Source organism: Heteronotia binoei, chromosome 15 (genome assembly GCF_032191835.1).
Source record: "Heteronotia binoei isolate CCM8104 ecotype False Entrance Well chromosome 15, APGP_CSIRO_Hbin_v1, whole genome shotgun sequence".
NCBI lineage: Eukaryota > Metazoa > Chordata > Lepidosauria > Squamata > Gekkonidae > Heteronotia > Heteronotia binoei.
The window spans coordinates 44,254,950-44,275,405 of NC_083237.1; the positions used below are offsets into that span (position 1 = coordinate 44,254,950).

At 43.3% G+C, this 20,456-nt stretch overlaps 2 protein-coding genes across 2 annotated transcripts in view; one reads left to right on the forward strand and one right to left on the reverse strand.

Annotated features, from left to right (window-relative positions):
- Nucleotides 1-1,225: 1,225 nt before the first annotated feature.
- On the forward strand, nucleotides 1,226-8,820 carry GARIN5A (golgi associated RAB2 interactor 5A). Its single transcript, XM_060255585.1, has 4 exons — nucleotides 1,226-1,342; nucleotides 2,614-2,792; nucleotides 7,638-7,887; nucleotides 8,691-8,820. Exons 1-3 carry the CDS (start codon nucleotides 1,259-1,261, stop codon nucleotides 7,885-7,887), a joined length of 513 nt encoding a protein of 170 aa, XP_060111568.1. The 5' UTR covers nucleotides 1,226-1,258; the 3' UTR covers nucleotides 8,691-8,820.
- Nucleotides 8,821-10,654: 1,834 nt separating this feature from the next.
- The window catches only part of MYBPC2 (myosin binding protein C2), a 52,667-nt gene continuing 42,865 nt past the window's right edge, over nucleotides 10,655-20,456 (reverse strand). The window contains exons 24-27 of the mRNA XM_060255584.1: nucleotides 19,315-19,474; nucleotides 18,846-18,982; nucleotides 10,897-11,083; nucleotides 10,655-10,765 (exon numbers count right to left, since the gene is read on the reverse strand). Of these exons, the coding sequence (XP_060111567.1) occupies nucleotides 10,755-10,765; nucleotides 10,897-11,083; nucleotides 18,846-18,982; nucleotides 19,315-19,474 (495 nt within the window). The 3' untranslated portion in view covers nucleotides 10,655-10,754. The remainder of the gene's footprint in view (nucleotides 10,766-10,896; nucleotides 11,084-18,845; nucleotides 18,983-19,314; nucleotides 19,475-20,456) is intronic.

The window sequence follows — 20,456 nt, forward strand, 5'->3', positions numbered from 1 at the left end:
AAAGCGAAAAAGTTTTGGCAGATGATACAAGAAATATCGTAAATTTTGGGATATGATTTTAAGAAAGTAGCAGAGACTTTTTTATTGGGACTACAAATGGAAAAATTTCCAAAAGAAGATAGAACTTTAATTTGGCACTTGCTCTCAGCTGCTAGGACATTATATGTGCAGTTATGGAAACAAGAAAAAATACCAGAGAAATGGGACTGGATTGTGAAAGTTTTATCATGGAGTGAGATGGATAAACTAACAAGAATTTTAAGAGACTATGATTTGGAAGTGTTTAAGAGGGAATGGAAGAAATTTAGAGGATATATAGAAAAAGAGTGGAATTTGAAAGGACATTGGGCAATCTTTTAACAATTAATTTAAGAAAAAGGGAAATTGAACTTTGATGGGTTAAGGGTACCTTTATAAGTGAACTTAAGTATATAACATCGGCGGAAGTCTTGAAAAGGAGGGAGGGGGGATTAGAAAAATATCATATGGGTTAGGGATTGTAACGATATAATTTGACATTGTTACCATATGTTATTAATAAATTGTTTTAAACCAGATCTTAGAGTTCAGCAAAATTCTCACAGGGGGTTTGAACAATGGAGCCCACAAGTAAATATTGGGGGGGGGGGGGGGGGTTAAGAAAGAAAGAGCACAGAGAAATTTAGAGGTTCCAGAGCTCTGCTCCTGTGAGCTCCTGCCCAAAATGAGGCCTGTATATGAATGTGAATATATGGGAATGTTAGAAGGCCTTTGAAATGAGAATTCTCACATGGCTGAGAAACCTGATTTGAGGAGAAGTATGGAGCATTCACTGCCCATGGACAAGTCCCATATACTCTTTTCCTTCCTTCCTTCCTTCCTTCCTTCCTTCCTTCCTTCCTTCCTTCCTTCCTTCCTTCCTTCCTTCCTTCCTTCCTTCCTTCCTTCCTTCCTTCCTTCCTTTTTTAAAACAAAGTTTCTTCCTTTCTCCTTTCAAGGAAAATATCCGAGCATCCTCATTTTATTGTATTCTGTGCTCAAGTTCTGGTTTTCCATTTGTCTTGGTATTTACTTAGTAGTTCACACCTGAGCATCTCCTAGGAAGCTGAGTTGCATGGTAGCAGGCCAAGCTCTTCTTTAAAGATATTCACATTTTCCTAGATGCTCGGGCCAGCACTGAAATTCACAACAGATCCAACATGGCATCCTGTTTTCCTCTGTTTCTTCCGACAGGTTCCTTCTTCAGTAGCCAAGACACTACCAAATCCCTGCTTTTGGAATGGGGGATCTGCAGCATTGCCTAGCCAGCGGGGAATACGGGAAACTAAAGGACTGTCCCCTGTTTGAAAGTAATTTTGTACAGGTGAGACTCAGGGGAATGGAGCTCGGAACAGAACTCAAGAATCCTTGCACCCAGACAGGACTGATACAATCCTTAGACTGAGCAAATCAGTCACATTGCAGCAGAGCTGATTTGGGGGTCATAAAAACATAAGGAGAGCCCTGCTGGCTCAGACTCATCACAGTCCACGAAGTCCAGCATCCTATTGGACACAGTGGCCAACCAGTTGCCCTGAAGGAGCAAACAAATGGAACATTGATGCCCTCATGCTGCCTCCTAGCACTGGTATACAGAGGTTTACTGCCAGTTTGGTGTAGTGGCTAAGTGCGCGGACTCTTATCTGGGAGAACCGGGTTTGAGTTCCCACTCCTCTACTTGCACCTGCTGGAATGGCCTTGGGTCAGCCATAGCTCTGGCAGAGGTTGTCCTTGAAAGGGCAGCTGCTGTGAGAGCCCTCTCAGTCCCACTCACCTCACAGGGTGTCTGTTGTGGGGGAGGAAGATAAAGGAGATTGTAAGCCGCTCTGAGTCTCCAAGATTCAGAGTAGAGGGCGGGATATAAATCCAATATCTTCTTCATCTTCTTCTGTATACAGATCCATTGAAAGGAGGTAAGCTGCCATATCAGTGGTGCTATTTTTGCAGAGTAGGGGATGATTTAAATTATCTTCCTCAGGTGCTGAAAGATCTCAGGCCAGGCTCCATTGCTGCTAGACCATACTTTGCTGCAGAACCCAGAGGTCCTGGTTCAAAATTATTCTGTTTTAACCTTTCTCTTTCCATATAAGGGAAGACACAGTTCTTCTCTTGAAGAGCTTCAACTTGACAGCCAGTGCGGCTGGATTAGCAGTGCTCGGCTTTTATTTAGCTGAATCCTCCAGCAAATTCCCAGCAATCAGACATTTGGGCAGGCAGGTGCCCGTGGTGTCTTTTCTAGCTTGGTAACAGTCATGGGATTGTTATCATCAGAGTTTTCCTAATGATCATTGTAGGAAGAAGCCCTTCAACATGAGCCAGTTTGGTGTAGCGGTTAAGTGACTCTTATCTGGGAGAACCGGGTTTGATTGCCCACTCCTCCACTTGCAGCGACTGGAATGGCCTTGGGTCAGCCATAACTCTCACAGAGCTGTCCTTGAAAGGACAGCTGCTGTGAGAGTCCTCTCAGCCCCACCCACCTTACAGGGTGTCTGTTGTGGGGGAGGAAGGTAAAGGAGATTGTGACCACTCTGAGACAATGAGATTCAGAGTGGAAGGTGGGATATAAATCCAATATCATCTTCATCATCTTTCCAGGTCACAAGATCAGGGGAGGTAGCCAACAGGGTCACCGTGGGTATTGCTGCCAGCAGTCCCAGCTTGGAACTGCCTGATCTTCTGTTGCTGGCACGGCCCATCGAATACCCAAAGGAGGAATGCACGTGCGAGTGTCCTGAACCCGCATTTATCCCTAAAGAGGAGCTGCAGCTTATTGCGTGAGTCACCGTCACATCCAGGCACAATGACTTTTTTCTCTTGTAACGGGTAGACTTGCCGACTTCGGGGGAAAGAAATCTCTTGGAATCACAGCTGATCACTACAGGGAACAGTTCTGCAGGAGAAAGTGGCTGCTTTGGAGAGTGGATGTTATGGCACTATGCAAATGCTTGCCAGGCTGCACCTGGAGATCTCCAGAAGTACAATTGATCTCCAGATGACAGAGATCAGTACCCCTGGAGAAAGTGACTGCATTGAAGGGTGGTCTCTGTGGCATGGTGCCCTAATGAGGTCCATCCCTTTCCCCAGACCCCACCCTCCTCTGGCTCCACCCTCAAAATCTCCAGGTATTTCCCAATCTTGAGTTGGTCCACTTATTATAGTCCACTGAGGTCTCAAGCCTGCACTCTTCAGGTTCCACCCACAAATGTCTGGCAAATGTCCTGCATTCCCTTTGGTCATCATTTAATGGCCTCTTGCAGGTGCCTGGCCCCAGGATGGCTCAGTTAGCTTTCACCAGAGGAAGGGCCTTCTCAGTTGTGACCCCTACTCTCTGGAATGCTCTCTCAGATGACACCTGTGTGCCCTGTGATTTGCCTAGTTTCTGCAGGGCATGCAAGGCTGAATTATTCAGATTGGCCTTTGGAGGGTAATCACATGTTTTGGTTGTGTTAATAGTGGTACAATGATAGCCATGTATTTTAATGTTAATATTTTATATTTGTTTTAATTTTTTTAATCTGATTATTGGTTTTAATGTTGTAAGTGGCCATGACTCATCTTTGAGGGAGTAGCAACTAAAAAAAAATCTAATCAATAAACTTTACCAAGCTGGAGTTGGCAACCCTACATGATGGGGGGAAGTATGAAGCAGGAATCTGTTCCCCTTCTCCTAAGTGGATGGATCTTGGCTATGACACTTCCATGATGGAAAAGGGCGTCTCCACATGCTCAGAGATTCCCCAGATTTTTTCCCCAGTAGATGTATACAGAAAAAACAATCCAACTAACGCAAATAAGGAGCCCTCAAGATCTAACAACTGTTTCAGAAACAGATGCTGGTGGATTCTAGGGGAGTAACTGTGCTACTCTGTTAACAACAAAACAAAATAAAATTGTCACACGTTAGAGACTAGCGGCTATATTGTGGCACAAGGGTGCAAGGGCCACAGCACATTTGTCAGATGTGCAAAGTGTTATTTCCAGATGGTTTACACACAGACAGATGCAAAGAATAAAACCCAGTGTAAACAGTGTCGTTATAGGGTAGCCAATTGGCCCAGGGGGGATGTCCTGCCCCTTTCATAGAGGTTTAATTTGCAGCATCTGGGCAGCTGTTCAGGAGATGGAGTTCAATAAAATCACCTGGTATTTGCTGATAGTCAAGGGACAGCTAGAGGGACCAATTTTACAAGCTGGCAGCCCTACATAATCAAAAGGGCAGGAAACGCAGGAGGTCTGCTCTGTCCTATGTATATGCAGGGCTTTCTTTGTAGAAAAAGCACAGCAGGAACTTATTTGCATATTAAGCCATGCCTCCTGATGTCACCGTTGTTTCACACAGGGTTTTTTTTGTAGAAAAAGCCCAGTGGGGACTCATTTGCCTATTAGGCTACACACCCTGACTCCAAGCCAGCTGGAACTGTGTTCCTGTGCATTCTTGCTCAAAAAAAGCCCTATGTCTGTGCAAAGTACAGAAGTTCACAGGGAGAGCAGGAAGCCTGCATATTCAAAGGAAACATCCACAAGATGGCATGCCAGTTTCTGAGCTAACTTCGCTGGGTTTTCCTCTTTAAACCAGATTGAAATAACCCAGCCCTTCTGTCTAGGGTTGCCAATCCCCAGGACTCCCCCCACCCCACTTCAGGGTCATCTGAAAATGGGGGGAGGGGAATGTCTGCTGGGCACTTCATTATTCCATATGGAGACCAATTGCCTTAGGGTATAATGGAGAATTGATCCATGAGTATCTGGGGCTTTGGGGTGGGCTGTTTTTTGTGGAAGAGGTAATAAATTTTCAGCATAGCATCCAGTGCCTCTTCTTAAAATACCCCCCAAGTTTCAAAAAGATTGGACCACAGGGTCCAATTCTATGAACCCTGAAATAAGGTGCCCCTATCCTTCATTAATTGCAATAGAGAGAAGGCATTTTAAAAGTGTGCAGTCCCTTTAAATGTGATGGCCAGAACTCCTTCAGAGTTCAGTTACGTTTGTCACACTCTTGCTCCTGGCTCCACCCCCAAAGCCCCCAGATATTTCTTGAATTGGACTTGGCAACCCTACTTCTGTCTGGTTCAAAGGGAGAAGTATGGGGTGGCTGTGGGTGGAACATCTGTCTGGATGCTCCACCTCATGGCCACTAAAGGGAAGGGGGGCAGAGCGATGCTCTATTTGTCAAAAAGGTGTAAGGCAGCTGGCCACTGACACCATTCCCCTGCCCTTACAGCACAGCTGAATCATGAAAGGGAAAGTGAGGGGAAAGGGGGGCTCTGGGCCATGAGGTGGGGGGTGGTATGACCAGGGGTCATTTCATAGAAAAAGAGGTACCGGAGCTCATTAGCGCCTCATTAGCATATGCCACACACCCCTGAGATCATCAGAAGGTGTACTAAATTATATCAGCTCAGTATCTACCTTAAAATGCTTCTTGAATTATAATTGCCATAATAAAACCTTACTCCCATCCAGTGTTCCCTCTAAGCTGAGTTAGTGTGAGCTAGCTCACAAGTTTTAGCCTCCAGCTCACACATTTTTGTCTCAGCCCAGGAAAAATGGCCCCAGAGCAGTAGCTCACAACTTGAATGCCAGCAGCTCACAAAGTAGAATTTTTGCTCACAAGACTCCACAGCTTAGAGGGAACATTGGTCCCTGCATGCTTTTCAAATGACTTTCTCCTGCGTGGCCACAATGGCATGAGGAAGATTCCCATCTGTCTGCTTTATCTGTTTGGGTTATTTTCCCCTTTTTGTGAGGAAAAATATGAGAAAGTTTGTCAAATCTTAAGAGTTCAGCAAAATTCTTGCAGGGAGTTTGAACAGAGGAGCCCAGAAGCAAGTATTGGGGGGTGGGGGAGAAAGAAAGCACAATAAAATTTTGAGGTTCTGGAGCTCCACTCCTGTGAGCTCCACCTCCTGCCCAAAATGAGGCCTGGGTATGATCATCCTCACAATGTTCTTTTGCACAGGCATGATGGGGAGGGGGCAGGAATGGGAGGAGCAGAGGGGGGGGTGGGGGACAGGAGCTCAACTGAGCAGAGTGATCTATGCAGACTCTGTTCCTGTTTGTTCCTGACCCATTGGCTGCTACTGCTGCAGTGGAAGTGCACTTTTCACATCCTCAGGTAGATGAACCTACAATCAAGGGGTTTTATTCCCAATTCATCACTTGCAGTGAGAGAGAGAAAATCCCTGCTCTTGGTGAAAACTTGGAATGGGTAAAACCAAATCTGCTCATCAGTTCTAGTTTGGAGAATCAAATTCTCGTCCAAATTAAGTTGGATATATCAACAGGAAAATCACTCGGTCAGTTAAAAAGGTATCCCAGACAAACTTGTTTTTAACACAGTGGGAATTACCTGTGGTGGTCTTCTTGCATAGAAGGGAACACATTATCTACATCACTGACTCTATTCAAATGTGATAAATAAACCAGAAACTTTTGGTTTCCTCCCAAACACAGATGTGGTTTGTTCTTGGACTCACACATTCCCCCCCTCCCTTTGCACACAGAGATGTGAGTGAAATCTCCAAGTTTTTGAAGGCTTCAATCTAGCTCCATTTTTGTTTGACTGCAAGCATTTCAGCAAACTGGAATTTCTTCTTTTCCCAGTAACTGGGATTCTAAACCAAGATTCTGGTTTAGAATCCAGTTACCAGGAAGATCCTTGTTGTACAATGTTGGTTTCCCAGACAGGAAAAAAAAATCCTAAGTAGTTGAAGTGCCTACTACAAACTAAAGTTAGATCCAAGAAGACTTCCCAAACCAGAAATTGCAGGTGTGAGAGGCAGGGCTGTTTGAGCCCAGGAATAAACACATCTAAAACCCCTTATTCCAGATGACTTCTCTTCTTATACACATTTAGAGGCAAAACTATTTGATCAGTTGAAATTCATAGAATTAATTCGCTAAGATTTCTTTCTCCTGGTTATAGTCCTGACTAAAGGGTCTTCTAGAGGAGCCTCTGCTGAGACAACCTGGTATCCTTGTGGACCTAAATTGGCCCACAGACGGACAATGTAAGGGGTGTGGTTTTGGCAAATGCCAGGGGTGTGTTTTTAGGTCATGGTAGCATGCAGGGGTGGAATTCTATCAGGAGCTTCTTTGCATATCAGGCCACACCCCACTGATGTAGCCAATCGTCCAAGAGCTTACAAAAAAGAGCCTTGTAAGCTCTTGGAGGACTGGCTACACCAAGGGTGTGTGTCCTAAGGGCTCAATTTCTAGCAGGAGCTCTTCTGCATATTAGGCCATGCCCCCCTGATGTAGCCAATCCTCCAAGAGCTTAGAGGGCTCTTAGTACAGGGCCTGCTGTAAGCGCCAGGATGATTGGCTACATCAGGGGGGCATGGCCTAATATGCAGAGGAGCTCCAGCTAGAAAAAGAGACCTAAAAGGAGCTCCTGCTAGAATTCCATCCCTGGTAACATGTATGGGAAGAGATGGTCTCTTAGATATGCTGAGCCCAGGCCTTGTAGTCCTTTTAAGGTCATCTTAAGTGACAGATTAACTTTGCAGGGCAACAGGGATAATAAACACCACAGTCATAAAATGACACTGGGTAATAAGGTAGAGGTTTGCTTATTTGATCCCTTGATTGACACATACACCTTCCTCCTTTTCCAACAGGCTTCTGCCTCTGAAGTTTGTCCGTATCTACGTTCACAATGAGAGCCGGTACCAGTTCAAAGTGAGCCTTGCCAATGGCCGCAAGTTCTACCTGCAGCTTCTGGCCCATCCTCAAAAACTGGACTATCTCTTTGGGCAGTGGGTACGGCTGCTCTACCGCCTGCGTTTTTATCGCACAGATGCGCCCATCAGCTATCAGCAGGTATATCCAAACTACCGCCATCGTCCTATGTCCAGGAGTTCATCATAGGTAAGCCAGAGCTTCCCTCCTCCCAAAGAATCATTCTGGGGAACCCCTCCTCATACACTTGTCAGTTGCTGTAAGTAGGGCTTTTTTTTTAAGCAGAAACTCCTTTGCATATTAGGCCACACACCCCTGATGTAGCCAATCCTCCTGGAGCTTACAGTAGGCCCTGTACGAAGAGCCCTGTAAGCTCTTGGAGGATTGGCTACATCAGGGGTGTGTGGCCTAATATACAAAGGAGTTCCTGCTACAAAGAAAAAGCCCCACTTACAGCAACTGACAAGATGTGAGCCATTAGTGGGGAGGGAACAAAAGCTGCTCTTTGCGAGGTAGTGGCTGCGAGGCAATGATGAGCTAGGGATTGGTGATTGGATCTTCTGGGAGGACACAGAGAGAAAGGGAGACCTGCAGAGCAATGAACATATGAACATATGAAGCTGCCTTATACGGAATCAGACTCTCGGTCCATCAAAGTCAGTATTGTCTACTCAGACTGGCAGCGGCTCTCCAAGGTCTCAAGCTGAGGTTTTCACACCTACTCGCCTGGACACTTTTTAGTTGGAGATGCCGGGAATTGAACCTGCTCCAGCGGGGAGGGCGGGATATAAATCTAATAAACTTAAACCTGGGACCTTCTGCTTACCAAGCAGATGCTCTACCACTGAGCCACCATCCCTCCCCTCAGCCACATGCCATTGTGAGGTAGGTGACAAGCATTGTGAGGTCTAGTTTCAGGTCTTTCAACATTTCTGGATGCCTCAGAATGCTTCAGCCTGACTTCTGTTATGTGTCTGTGTCTCTTTCCATAGGAGAAAACATGAGTGGGCAGCCCAGGAAAGGAAGTGGAGGCTTGAGGGAATTCAGGCCATCCGTCCTGAAGAACTCATGACAGACAAGGTTGCCCTCATGGGCAGGCTAATCCTTTTTGGACACTGTTCATCCTTGAGGGAAGTTGTTGCAATTACGCTACACAGGAGGCAAGATTGCCCTAGCAGGCAGGCTCCTCGGGCTTGGACACCATTCCTCCCTGTGGGACATTGCTACAATGACCCTATGAAGGAGACAAGGTGGCCCTCACAAGCAGGGTCCTCGGTCTCAGACGCTATTCCTCCCTGCAGGAAGTTGTGATAACGAACCTACAAAGAAGATAAAGTAGCCCTCGCAGGCCGGCTCCTCGGGCTTCAACTCAATTCTGCCCTACTGAACGTTGCTGCCATGACCATACAGAGCAAGACAAGGTTGTCCTCGCAGGCAGGTTCCTCGATCTTGGACACCATTCCTCCCTATGGCCAGTTGCTGCAATGACCCTACCAAAGAGCCAAGGCTGCCTTGCAGGAAGGCTCTTCAGACTTGGACACCCATCCTCCCTGCGGGATGTTGCTGCCATGACTACAAAGGAGACAAGGTTGCCCTTCCAGGCAAGCTCATCTTGGACAGCATTCTGCCCTACAGAAAGTTGCTGCGATGGCTGTACAGAGTGAGGCAAGGTTGCCCCTTGGAGGCCAGCTCCTTGGGCTTCAACACGATTCCTCCCTGCAAAAAGTTGCGATGATGAACCCATGAAGAAGACAACGTTGCTCTCGCAGGCCGGCTCCTCGGGCTTCAACTCCATTCCTCCCTGCAGTAAATTGATGCTGACTCTACGACAAGGTTGTCCTCACAGGCAGGCTCTTCAATCTTGGACACTATTCCTCCCAGCAGCAAGATACTACAGTGACGCTACAAAAGAGACAAGGCTGCCCTCACAAGCAGTCGCCTTAGACTTGGCTACTAATCCTCCCTACGAGAGGTTGCTGCAATGACTCTACAAAAGAGACAGTTGTCTTTGGTGGCAGGCTCCTCAATCTCAGACAACAGTGCTCGCTGTAGCAAATTGCTGCAATAACCCTAGGAAGAAGACAAGGTTGACCTTGTTATCTGGCTCTTCGGTCAAGGACAGCATTCTACCGTGCAGGAAGTTGCTTCAATGCACCTTCCAAGGAGACAAGATTGCCCTTGTAGTCAGGCTTCTAGGTCTCAGACACCATTCTTCCCAGCGGGAAGTTGCTACAAACACCCCTAACCAAGGAGGCGATCTCCTCCTGCCCGCTCCCAATAAACAGTGTTTCTTACTCATCTGATCCTCCAAGTCCCATGCTTAGACAAACCTCCCCTCCACACCCAAGCCATGATCATCTCCACAGCCGACTCTCCTTTCACCCCAGTTTAATCACCAATCTCTTCTTTAAAAAAAAAAAATGGACAGATGCGCAGATTATCCCATCAAGATCACTTTATTGATACAACAACCAACCAGACAGACACACAGACAGATACAAGGGAGTTGGCTGCTCTATGATAGTTGCTTCTATCCGAGCGCGAGATGTGCGACTTGTTCTTGGGGTGGAGAGAGATAAACACCTTTATGCCCCCCCTGCAGCACATGGAGGATGGGACACTGTGATGAAAAGGTCAATTGTAAGCCTAGGGGAGAGCAAAGCAGAGATCGACAGTGTTGATTCTTTTGAGGCAAGCAGGGTAATTCACCCAACCATTTCTCTCCATGCCAAACCTCCCCGAACACACACATTATTGTCCAAAACATGATTCATGTGCTCTCTTTCCAGATTTAGCCTCATCCCCTTCCATGAAGTACTTTCCCACCCCTGGCACTAAGTTTCTCCCCTCCCCACAAGCCATTTGCTCAGCCCTCCCCCCCACCCCCCACTAATAGGATCCCACTATTTCTGCCCAAAGTTGCTTCTAGAACCAAAAAATAATTCAATTCTGCCTTCAAAGGGCTGTATGTCCCTTCCATGCACACAACAAGAAGGGGGTAATGATGGAATGCCTGTTACCTACCTTTTTCAATCATGGCTGTTGCGGCAACAAGATTACTGGGGTGCTAAAGGGAGGAAAGGGGACAGAAAGAGCATGTTAGGCAGAGGTTGTGGTGGGCATATGAGTGGGAAGGAATGTATCACTTCTCCAAAGAGAATACGTTTTCAACCCATCCCTTTTTCAACCCATGGTCACCTTTGACCTCCAGCTTGCACTCCGCAAGGGCTTCTCCCAGCTCATTAATGGCTTTGCAGGAGTAAGTCGCACTATCGAAAGGGCTTGGCTTTCGGATGTTGAGAGTCAGCACCCCTTGGCTGTTTTTCTGGAGGAACTTTGGGTCCCCGCTGATATCCATTTTGTTCTTCATCCAGATCACTTTGGGCTGGGAACAGACAAAGACAGGGAGAATTTAAAAGGGAGCCCGCTGAAACCTCCTAGAGTTTGCCATCCTCATTCTAATTCTGAAGTACCTCTCATGGACTAAATTGTACCACCTACTACGCCTCAGAGCAATCAGTTTCATTCAGAAAGATTTGTGCAAACCTTAAAATGTTTAAAAATCAGATTTCAGAATTTGCAATTTGTTAAGCTGTGAAATTGGAAATTCCTGTTATTTTTAAATATCTATGAAGCATACACATCACAATGTAGGGGAATTCTTGTAATGAGGCCCATTGGTCCACAGACAGATCACGTCCTCCTCTGTTATCTGTATATGTTGAAATGTTGCTATACATGCACAATGTCTCTGCAGCACAAATTCCTAACTTCTCAGCCCTCAGACAAAGCTGTGGGTTCTTGATATCAGCCAGGTACAAGAAGCACGTGATTTTTGCCAACTGAGCATCTTCCAATCTTGATTCTATGGCTCTTTTATTTTTAATCCATGAAACTTTATCCCTCCAAGGATTCCCCTGAGTTGGAAATCCAAGAAATGTAGCCAACAGGTATGGTACTCTCTGAAAACTGCTATATTCTTACTGTTTTGTTTTTACATAAGGAATAACTATGATTTGTGTCTCTGTTGTGGAGTTTCAATAAAAACATCTATGTTCAAATATGATGATTCTCACTATGCATATTTAATGCTCAAATAACCATACCCAGTTCTGTTGTGGGGGGTGCAGAGCTGGATAAACCTCTCCAAATATATGGATAACTCAGTAAACATAGATCGTGCTAGTAGTAAATGATGTATTTTGTAACACCCACCCTGAAGAAGAGTTCTAGAGGGCTCAAATGTTTGTTCCTTAAACAATTTTATTAATAACATATGGTTACAATATTTAATTATGTCCTTGCTATCTCTAACCCATATGTTATTTTCAAACCCCCCTCCCTCCATTACTAGACTCCTGCCGAAGTTATATACTTAAGTTCAATTAAAAAGGCACCCCTAACCAATCAAAAATCAATGTCTTTCTTTTCTCCCATTCACATTAAAAAATTGTCCAATGTCTTTTTACATTCCACTCTTGCTCTATGTATTCTCTAAATTTCTTTCACTCCTTTTTAAACAGATCCAAATCATAGTCTCTTAAAGTTCTTGTTAGCTTGTCCATCTCACTCCATGATAAAACTTTCACAATCCAGTCCCATTTCTCTGGTATTTTTTCTTGCTTCCACAACTGCGCATACAATGTCCTAGCAGCTGAGAGCAAATACCAAATTAAAGTCTTATCTTCTTTTGGAAATTTTTCTATTTGTAGTCCTAGCAGAAATGTCTCTGGAACTTTCTTAAAGTCATATCCCAAAATTTTAGAGATTTCTTGTTGTATCATCTGCCAAAACTTTTTCGCTTTTTCACAAGTCCACCACATATGAAAAAAGAACCCTCGTGGTTTTTACATTCCCAACATCTATCCGACATCTTTTTACTCATCTTTGCCAGTTTTTTCGGAGTCATATACCATCTATACATCATCTTAAAACAATTCTCTTTAATATTTTGATGTGTTGATATCTTCATCGAGTTCTTCCAAAGGTATTCCCATGTATCCATTTGTATTTCTCTATTTACATTGATTGCCCATTTAACCATTTGAGATTTTACTACTTATTCTTCTATAGACCATTTCAATAGTAATTTATATACTTTAGATATTATTTTTTCATTGTCTCCAAGCAGAACCCTTTCCAATTCTGTTTGCTCACGTCTAATTCCATCAGATTTAATATCGTTTTCCATCAAACTTTTTATTTGTTGCATTTGAAACCAATCGTACTTGTTGTTTAACTCTTCTGCAGACTTTAATTCAATTTTGTCACCTTGAATCTTGAGCAGTTGATTATATGACATCACTCTTTCTTCATCAGATTCAGCTGTTATTTTTATTACTTCTGCTGGCACTATCCAAAGCGGCTTTGTCTCATCGCCATATTTCTTATATTTTATCCAAGTGTTTAATAAGCTATTTCTAATATAGTGGTGAGAAAAAAGACCATCCATCTTATTTTTCCCATAATACAAATAAGCGCGCCAGCCGAATTTATTCCCATGAGCTTCTAACCGTAGACATTTTTTATCTAACAGCATTATCCAATCTTTAATCCATGTCAAGCAAACTGCATTATGATAAAGTCTTAAGTCCGGAAGTTGAAAACCTCCTCTCTCCTTAGCATCTGTTAAAATCTTCATCTTAATCCTTGGTTTCTTCCCAGCCCATACAAAATCAGAGATCTTCCTTTGCCATTTATTGAATTGTTTGCTATCTTTCACAATCGGGATAGTTTGGAACAAACACATTATCCTTGGCAAAATATTCATCTTAATTGCAGCAATCCTGCCCAGCAAGGACAAGTTAAGTCTATTCCATTTCATCAAATCTTTGTCCATCTTGCACCATAGCTTTTCGTAATTATTTTTAAACAAGTCAATATTCTTCATAGTTATTTCTAGGCCAAGATATTTAACTTTAGAAGTAACTTCACATCCCGTCAAAGTCTGCAATTCTTTCTGTCTGTTTGGTTACATATTTTTACATAAGAATTTCGACTTCTCTTTGTTTATACATAATCCTGCTATCTCTCCATATTCTTTTATCTTGGCTAACAACAATGGTGTCACTTGAATCGGATTCTCTATAATGAACACAATATCATCTGCAAATGCTTTATATTTGTAAGAGAATCCTCTAATTTTTAATCCTTCTATTTCTTTATCATTTTGTACTTGTTGTAATAAAATTTCAAGCGTCATTATAAACAACAATGGTGAAAGCGGGCATCTTTGTCTTGTACCTTTGCTCACCTTCAACTCTTTTGTAAGATCTGCATTTACACACATTTTTGCATGTTGTTCCGTGTATATTGCTTTCATCATTTTTACAAAATGTTCCCCTAAATTTATTTTTTCCATTACTGCAAACATGAAGTCCCAGTTCAAATTATCAAAGGCTTTTTCTGCATCCACAAAAAATAAAGTCGCTTCTTTTTCTGGATGTTTCTCATAATATTCCACAGTATTAATAACAGCTCTTACGTTGTCTCTTATTTGCCTTTTAGGGAGAAATCCAGCTTGATCTTCTTTTATAAAATTAATCAGATATTGCTTCAGTCGTTCTGCCAAAATTCTTGTATAAATCTTATAATCATTATTTAGTAGTGAAATTGGTCTATAATTCTTTACATTTGTGACATCTTTATCTTATTTGGGAATCAACGAAATTACAGCCTCCTTCCAAGTATTTGGAATTTTCCCTTTTTCTCTTATCATGTTCAACAATTTTTGCAGTTTGGGTACTATCTTTTCTTTAAGAATTTTATAAAATTTAGTTGTAAACCCATCTGGCCCAGGAGCTTTACCTTCTTTCATTGCTTTTATAGCTGCTTCAATTTCAATTTTTTCTATTGGATCATTTAAAGTCTTTCATGTATTCAATCAGGGGTGCTATTTGAATATTTCGTATATATTCTTCCATTTTGTCTTTTCTGATTTTCACACCTTTGAATAAATTTGCATTATATTTAAAAAATTGTCTTTTAATTCCATCTTGATCAACTATCTCTTTTTGATTTACCATGATTTTGTTAATAATTCTATTTTCTTTCTTTTTCTTCAATTGCCAAGCTAGATACTTCCCAGGTTTATTCGTGCCTTCAAATGATTTTTGTTGCAAACTTTTAAAATTCCATTCTAATTCTTTATTCAACAAGTGTCTTACTTGGGATTGTAATATTGTGATTTCTTTTATTAATTTCTTCTTTCCTGGTCTTTTTTAAAATTCCCCTTCTTTTTTCTTTATTTCATTTTGTAAACCTAGCAACCACTCTTCCTTGGCCCTCTTATCTTTATTATTCAATGTGATTAGTAATCCTCTCATTACTGCTTTATAGGTATCCCAAACTGTCTGAAATTCCACACCATCAGTCTCATTTATTTGAAAGAACGCTGCAGTTTCCTTTTCTAAAAATGTCACAGTGTCTTTATCTTGTAGCAGATCCTCATTAATTCTCTATCTTCTTGTTTTCTTTCGCAATTTTGTAGTCCAGCATATTGGGTTATGATCTGCACTAACCTTTGGTAGAATCTCCACTTTTTAAGTTATGAGGCCCAAGCTTTTGGAGCCCCATAACATATCTATTCTGGAAAAAGAATTATGTCTTGCTGAAAAGAAGGTATAGTCTCTTACTTCAGGATTAAACTTTCTCCAGATATCTTCCAAATTTTCTTGTTTAACCAACTCGAAAAAAGAATTTGGTAGTTTTCCTTCTTTGTCTGTCTTCTTTTGGCTTGATCTATCAATATTATTTTGTATTGTCCTATTAAAATCACCCATCATCAAGATCTGGTCATATGACATTTCATCTAACTGTCGATTAATGTCTTTAAAGAACTTGTCTTTCACTCCATTGGGCGCATATAATCCTAGTAGCAATGGGGTTTTTTGCCTCCATCATCACTTCCACTGCAATATATCTTCCTTCTTTGTCCTTAAATATCAATTTTGGTTCTAATTGTTCTTTAATATAAAAGACTACCCCTCTTTTCTTTTGTTCTGCCAATGAAAAAAATTCCAGTCCCAAATTTTTATTCCACAAAAATTTATAATCCTTTTGTTATATATGAACTTCCTGTAGACAAATTATATTACATTTTTGTTTTTTAATCCAATAAAATGTTACTTTTCTTTTTTGTGGTGAATTTAGTCCATTTATGTTCCAAGATAGTAACTTGTACTCCATTATGGTGCAGAATCCTTATTCTCTTCAAAAAAAAACCTATACATCTCTTGTTCATTCTTTATTGTAATCCTTTTTCCATGTTGTTCGAAGCCAAGACCTTCAGGTAGTATCAGTCAGATATTGGACCAAGATAACGTCAAATACCTTCAGTTGTAAGTTGAAGGTTGAATTTGGTGTCCCCACCCTGCCAGGACCATAGGCGATTGCCTAGTTTGCCTAGTGGATGAGCCAGCCCTGTTCTTATGTCCTCTGTCCTGCTGAAGTCCAAAATGCTCCCCCCAAAGTGCTGTTTCTTGGAGAGAGGTGACCTCCAGTAACGGCATGATGAGGAAGTTGGTGGGAGGTGTGATAATCACCCCAACTACCCACACCAGATCCAACCCCCTGACCAAAGCTCCCAACATTTTCTTTTAAAACACACATGGATTTCGATATGGTTCCCTGTCACGTTTCCCGAGCACTGCTAGTAGCTCTGAAGTGGGGACGGACTGCTAAAGAAGAAATGATAGGGGGAGAAAGGTGAATACCTTCCAGTGCAGCAATCTCAATCCGTCCTCCAGACTGCTGTTTTGTCTTTTACATTCAAATATTATGAATTGCACAGTGCAATCCTAAACAGAATCATACTCTTCTGGGTTCAACGAGCCCTGATCTGGGTGGCCCGGGCTAGCCCTGCCTCTGTTCTCATCGAATCTCCAAACCTAAGAAGGGTTGACCCTGCTTAGTATTTGGATGGGAGACCACCAAGGAAGTCAAGGGTCACTATGCAGAGGCAGGCAATGACAAACCATCTCTTGACTTGCAAACCCTACAGGATCACCATAAGGTGCTTGCAATTTGATGGGATTTTACACACACACGTCCATCAGAAGGGGATATCTCTGCATAAGACTGCACGGACGATCATATGTCTCCCCAGCAGGGATTCATTTGCATATTAGGCCATACCGCCTACGTCACTGGAAGTGACGTCTCCCACATTACAGTGCCATCAGCTGCATTTCATGGATGTGTGTTCTCACACAGCTCAATGAAAGACCAACAATGACCAACAATGAGAGACCTTAATGAGAGACCAACATGGCTAGGAAAAGCCACATGCAGTGAAGAGGGCAGAGACAGGCCCAGCTTCTCCCAGGAGGGGATGCTCATGGGTGGCTCCATATTTCTTACTCTCTTACTCTGGAGGGCCAGTTTGGTGTAGTGGTTAAGTGTGCGGACTCTTATCTGGGAGAACTGGGTTTGATTCCCCACTCCTCCACTTGCACCTGCTGGAATGGCCTTGGGTCATCCATAGCTCTGTCAGAGGTTGTCCTTGAAAGGGCAGCTGCTGTGAGAGCCCTCTCCATCCCCACCCACCTCACAGGGTGTCTGTTGTGGGGGAGGAAAGTAAAGGAGATTGTGAGCCACTCTGAGATTCAGAGTGGAGGACAGGATATAAATCCAATATCTTCTTCTTCTCTTTGCAAGCCTGTTGGAGGCTGGAGCTGGCAGAGAGGACAGAGTGCACTGTCTGGGAGCACATGGCTGCCTAGTGCCTTCCCTCTGTTGGAGATTTTTTTTTTTTTACTTGGAGCCCTGGCCAAGCCAATGGGAATTGTGTTCCTGTGCGAACTCACCCAGTGCATCCCACTACCCCCACCACCCACCCACAAAGGTAACCCTCCCTTCCCACAAAACCTGCACCCAAGTCTCTGCTTGTCCCTCACTCCCTGTCCCTTCTTTCTGTTTCCTTCTCTCCTTGATTCTTTCCGTCCACCAGCCACAAACACACAAGAGCGTAGCAACACATTAAAACAGTGGAGGTGCCCTTAAACCTGCATCAGTTAACCTGATATGGAAGCAGGAGGCACCGGCGGGGGGATTCAACAGAGTGGAGGGGAGGTGCTTAAGCTTCCCCTCTACCACAGGTTCTGCCCTGCAAACATTTCCCATTCTATCACCATGTTTCCCATGATAATTTCTAGTTTCAGAGCCTGGCTAGGAAACATCAATTAAAATAGACTTGGGGATTTGATGGAGAAAATCTAAATAACCCCTTCCCTTGCACATTCTCTCTTACAAACCCCTCCTCTAGTGTTATGAGGTTAATCACAGAACTGGGATGTAGGAAGAGGAGGTGAATGGATGAATGGGGAGCACTAGGATAGTACTACACATTACAGGGCACACTGCATACAACATGAGCATATGAAGCAGATTTGTACTGAATCAGACTATTGGCCCATCAAGCACTGACTAGCAGTTATCCCCAAAAGTGGAGGTTTTTCACATCACCTTCCATCTGATCCTTTAAAAGGGGTAAAACCTGGGTCTTTCTAGATGCCAAGAAGATGCTCTACTGCTAAATCATGGTGCTTCCTAATATGAAATTGATTACAGCAAGATGCATGTATTGGCAAAGATGATGTCATGTAAGAAAGCTAGAGAATTATGGGAAACGGCTGTAGCTGTCACTGATGATGTGGTTTTGGGAATATAATGTACCTCAAATTTCTGGATTCCTCTTCTTAACTAGATAAAAGCATTAGCACCTGCTAGAGTTCAAGAATTTTCGTTATATATTTTGACAGCTGCCAGACTGGCATTTGCACAAATGTTGGAAAACAAGAATGGAAACGATCAAAAATCTACTGGCTTGCACATAAAACCGTGAGCCTTGATTACATTAACAGCTTATTGAAAAATAATCTGCAAAGTGTCGCTTGGAGATAGAAGTTTGAAAGTCTGTTGTTCATTGTGGGGCAGAAGAACAACCTGTTTTGAATACTATGACTACTTGACTCTTATCAAGTTCCTTTGTTTCCTCTTAAAAACAGACCACGCTCTGTCACCCCAACCACTCACTCCCCCATTTTGTTTTCTCTCTGTCCTATTATCTCATACCCCATTTCTCCCATGCAGACAATCTTCCCAAACACCTCATTTCATCCTCTTCCATTCCCCCACTCAATACATACTTTGGGGTGTCCCCTCACAGCACAGTTGAGGGCAGTGGTATATCCAGCCACCACTGTCCGATCCACCAGTGGCGTCATGAACATGGGGGCCATGCGGAAGTCATGTTCCTGGTAGTTCATCTGTTTACAGATTATTCCTGGAGAGACAGGGAGACAAGAAGGGAAGATATCCTGTGGCAGAGTCCCAAGAACCCAGCAGTCCTAGGAATCGAAGTCCTTCTCTGGTACATCCCACCAGGTTCCCTTTTCCCCAAAAGACACCATGAAATGTTGTCTTCTAATCCACTAGCATTCCTAATCCTCTGGAATTCCACTGTTCCTCCCGCAGAACCCATTAAACCAAGTTTCTTATATAGCTCACCAGTTTTTCCATTGGGTTGAGGCAACTAAACCTTCCTGCTAAATTCCTATGGCCTCCCTTCTCTGAACATGGAAGAAACCCAGATAATCAATCAAGGGAGGTCTTTACCAGTTTTCTGAATGTAAGCAGTGTTTTTGGTGATCCCGGGAGTCTCACTCAGTCCGCAGATGTTCTCACTGAAGACCCGGAAGAAGTACTCGTTTCCCATGATGAGGTCAGAAACGGTGCAGCGAGTAAGACGGTTGTGTTCATATACTGTGAACCACTCCTTGGGGAAGGAAAACAGGAGCAGGTGAACATTTAGACAGGGGTCCTGAGATAGAGATGGCTGGGCTTGAGAGATCTGCGATTAAGGGTTAATTACCAAAAGGGTAATGCATGCTATCGGCCAAACTAGACGTTATGCAGATATGCATCTGACCTCCACCTTTTCTAAAGAAAAACTACTTCAAGAAGAGCTCGTTTTTGAGCTGAGGTATAGGAGGTACTTCTCTTGCTGGCCATTTTCTTTTCCAAACTGCCCCTCCTGATTGCATCCCCCATTATAGGGTTCAAAATTTGGGAAAATATAGTAGGAATCCTAGCAGGGAGATGGGAGGAACAATCTAGATGGAAAACAATAGTTATTCTCAGTCCCAGGGCTTTTTTTGAGCCGGATCATACAGCTTGGTGGTGGGGTGTGGCCTAATATGCAAATGAGTTCCTACTGGGCTTCTTTAACAAATAAAAGCTCTGCTCAGTCCCATTATGCCCTATCAATAAATAATGGCTGGCCTTTTACTGACTGTTTTTATCGTTATTATGCTGTTATGATCTTTATCTTGTTTCACTTAGATCAATTTCCCACTAGCCTTATGCCGCTCTCACTCTCCTCTTCTCTGCGGGGCTTCCGTCGGATTTCACACTATCTGCCCCGGGGCTGCAACTCACGTTGCCTCTTTCCCACAGCAAACAAGATCCTCTAAAAACCGGTTTCTGTTTGCTGCGTGAAAAAGATGAAGCGAGTTGCATCCACGGGGCAGATAGTGTGAAATCTGACAGAAGCCCTGCGGAGAAGAGGAACGTGAGAGCAGCATAAGGCTAGTGGGAAATCGGTCTTAGTGAGCTGCCTCCAGCAGGTTCTTTGGAGAGGTGGCATATAAGTTTTACTTCCTTTATACCCCCCTTTTCTTCCCAATGGGGACCCAAAGTAGTATAAGAACATTCTCTGCTTCTCCATTTCATCTCCACACAACAACCCTGTGTGGTAG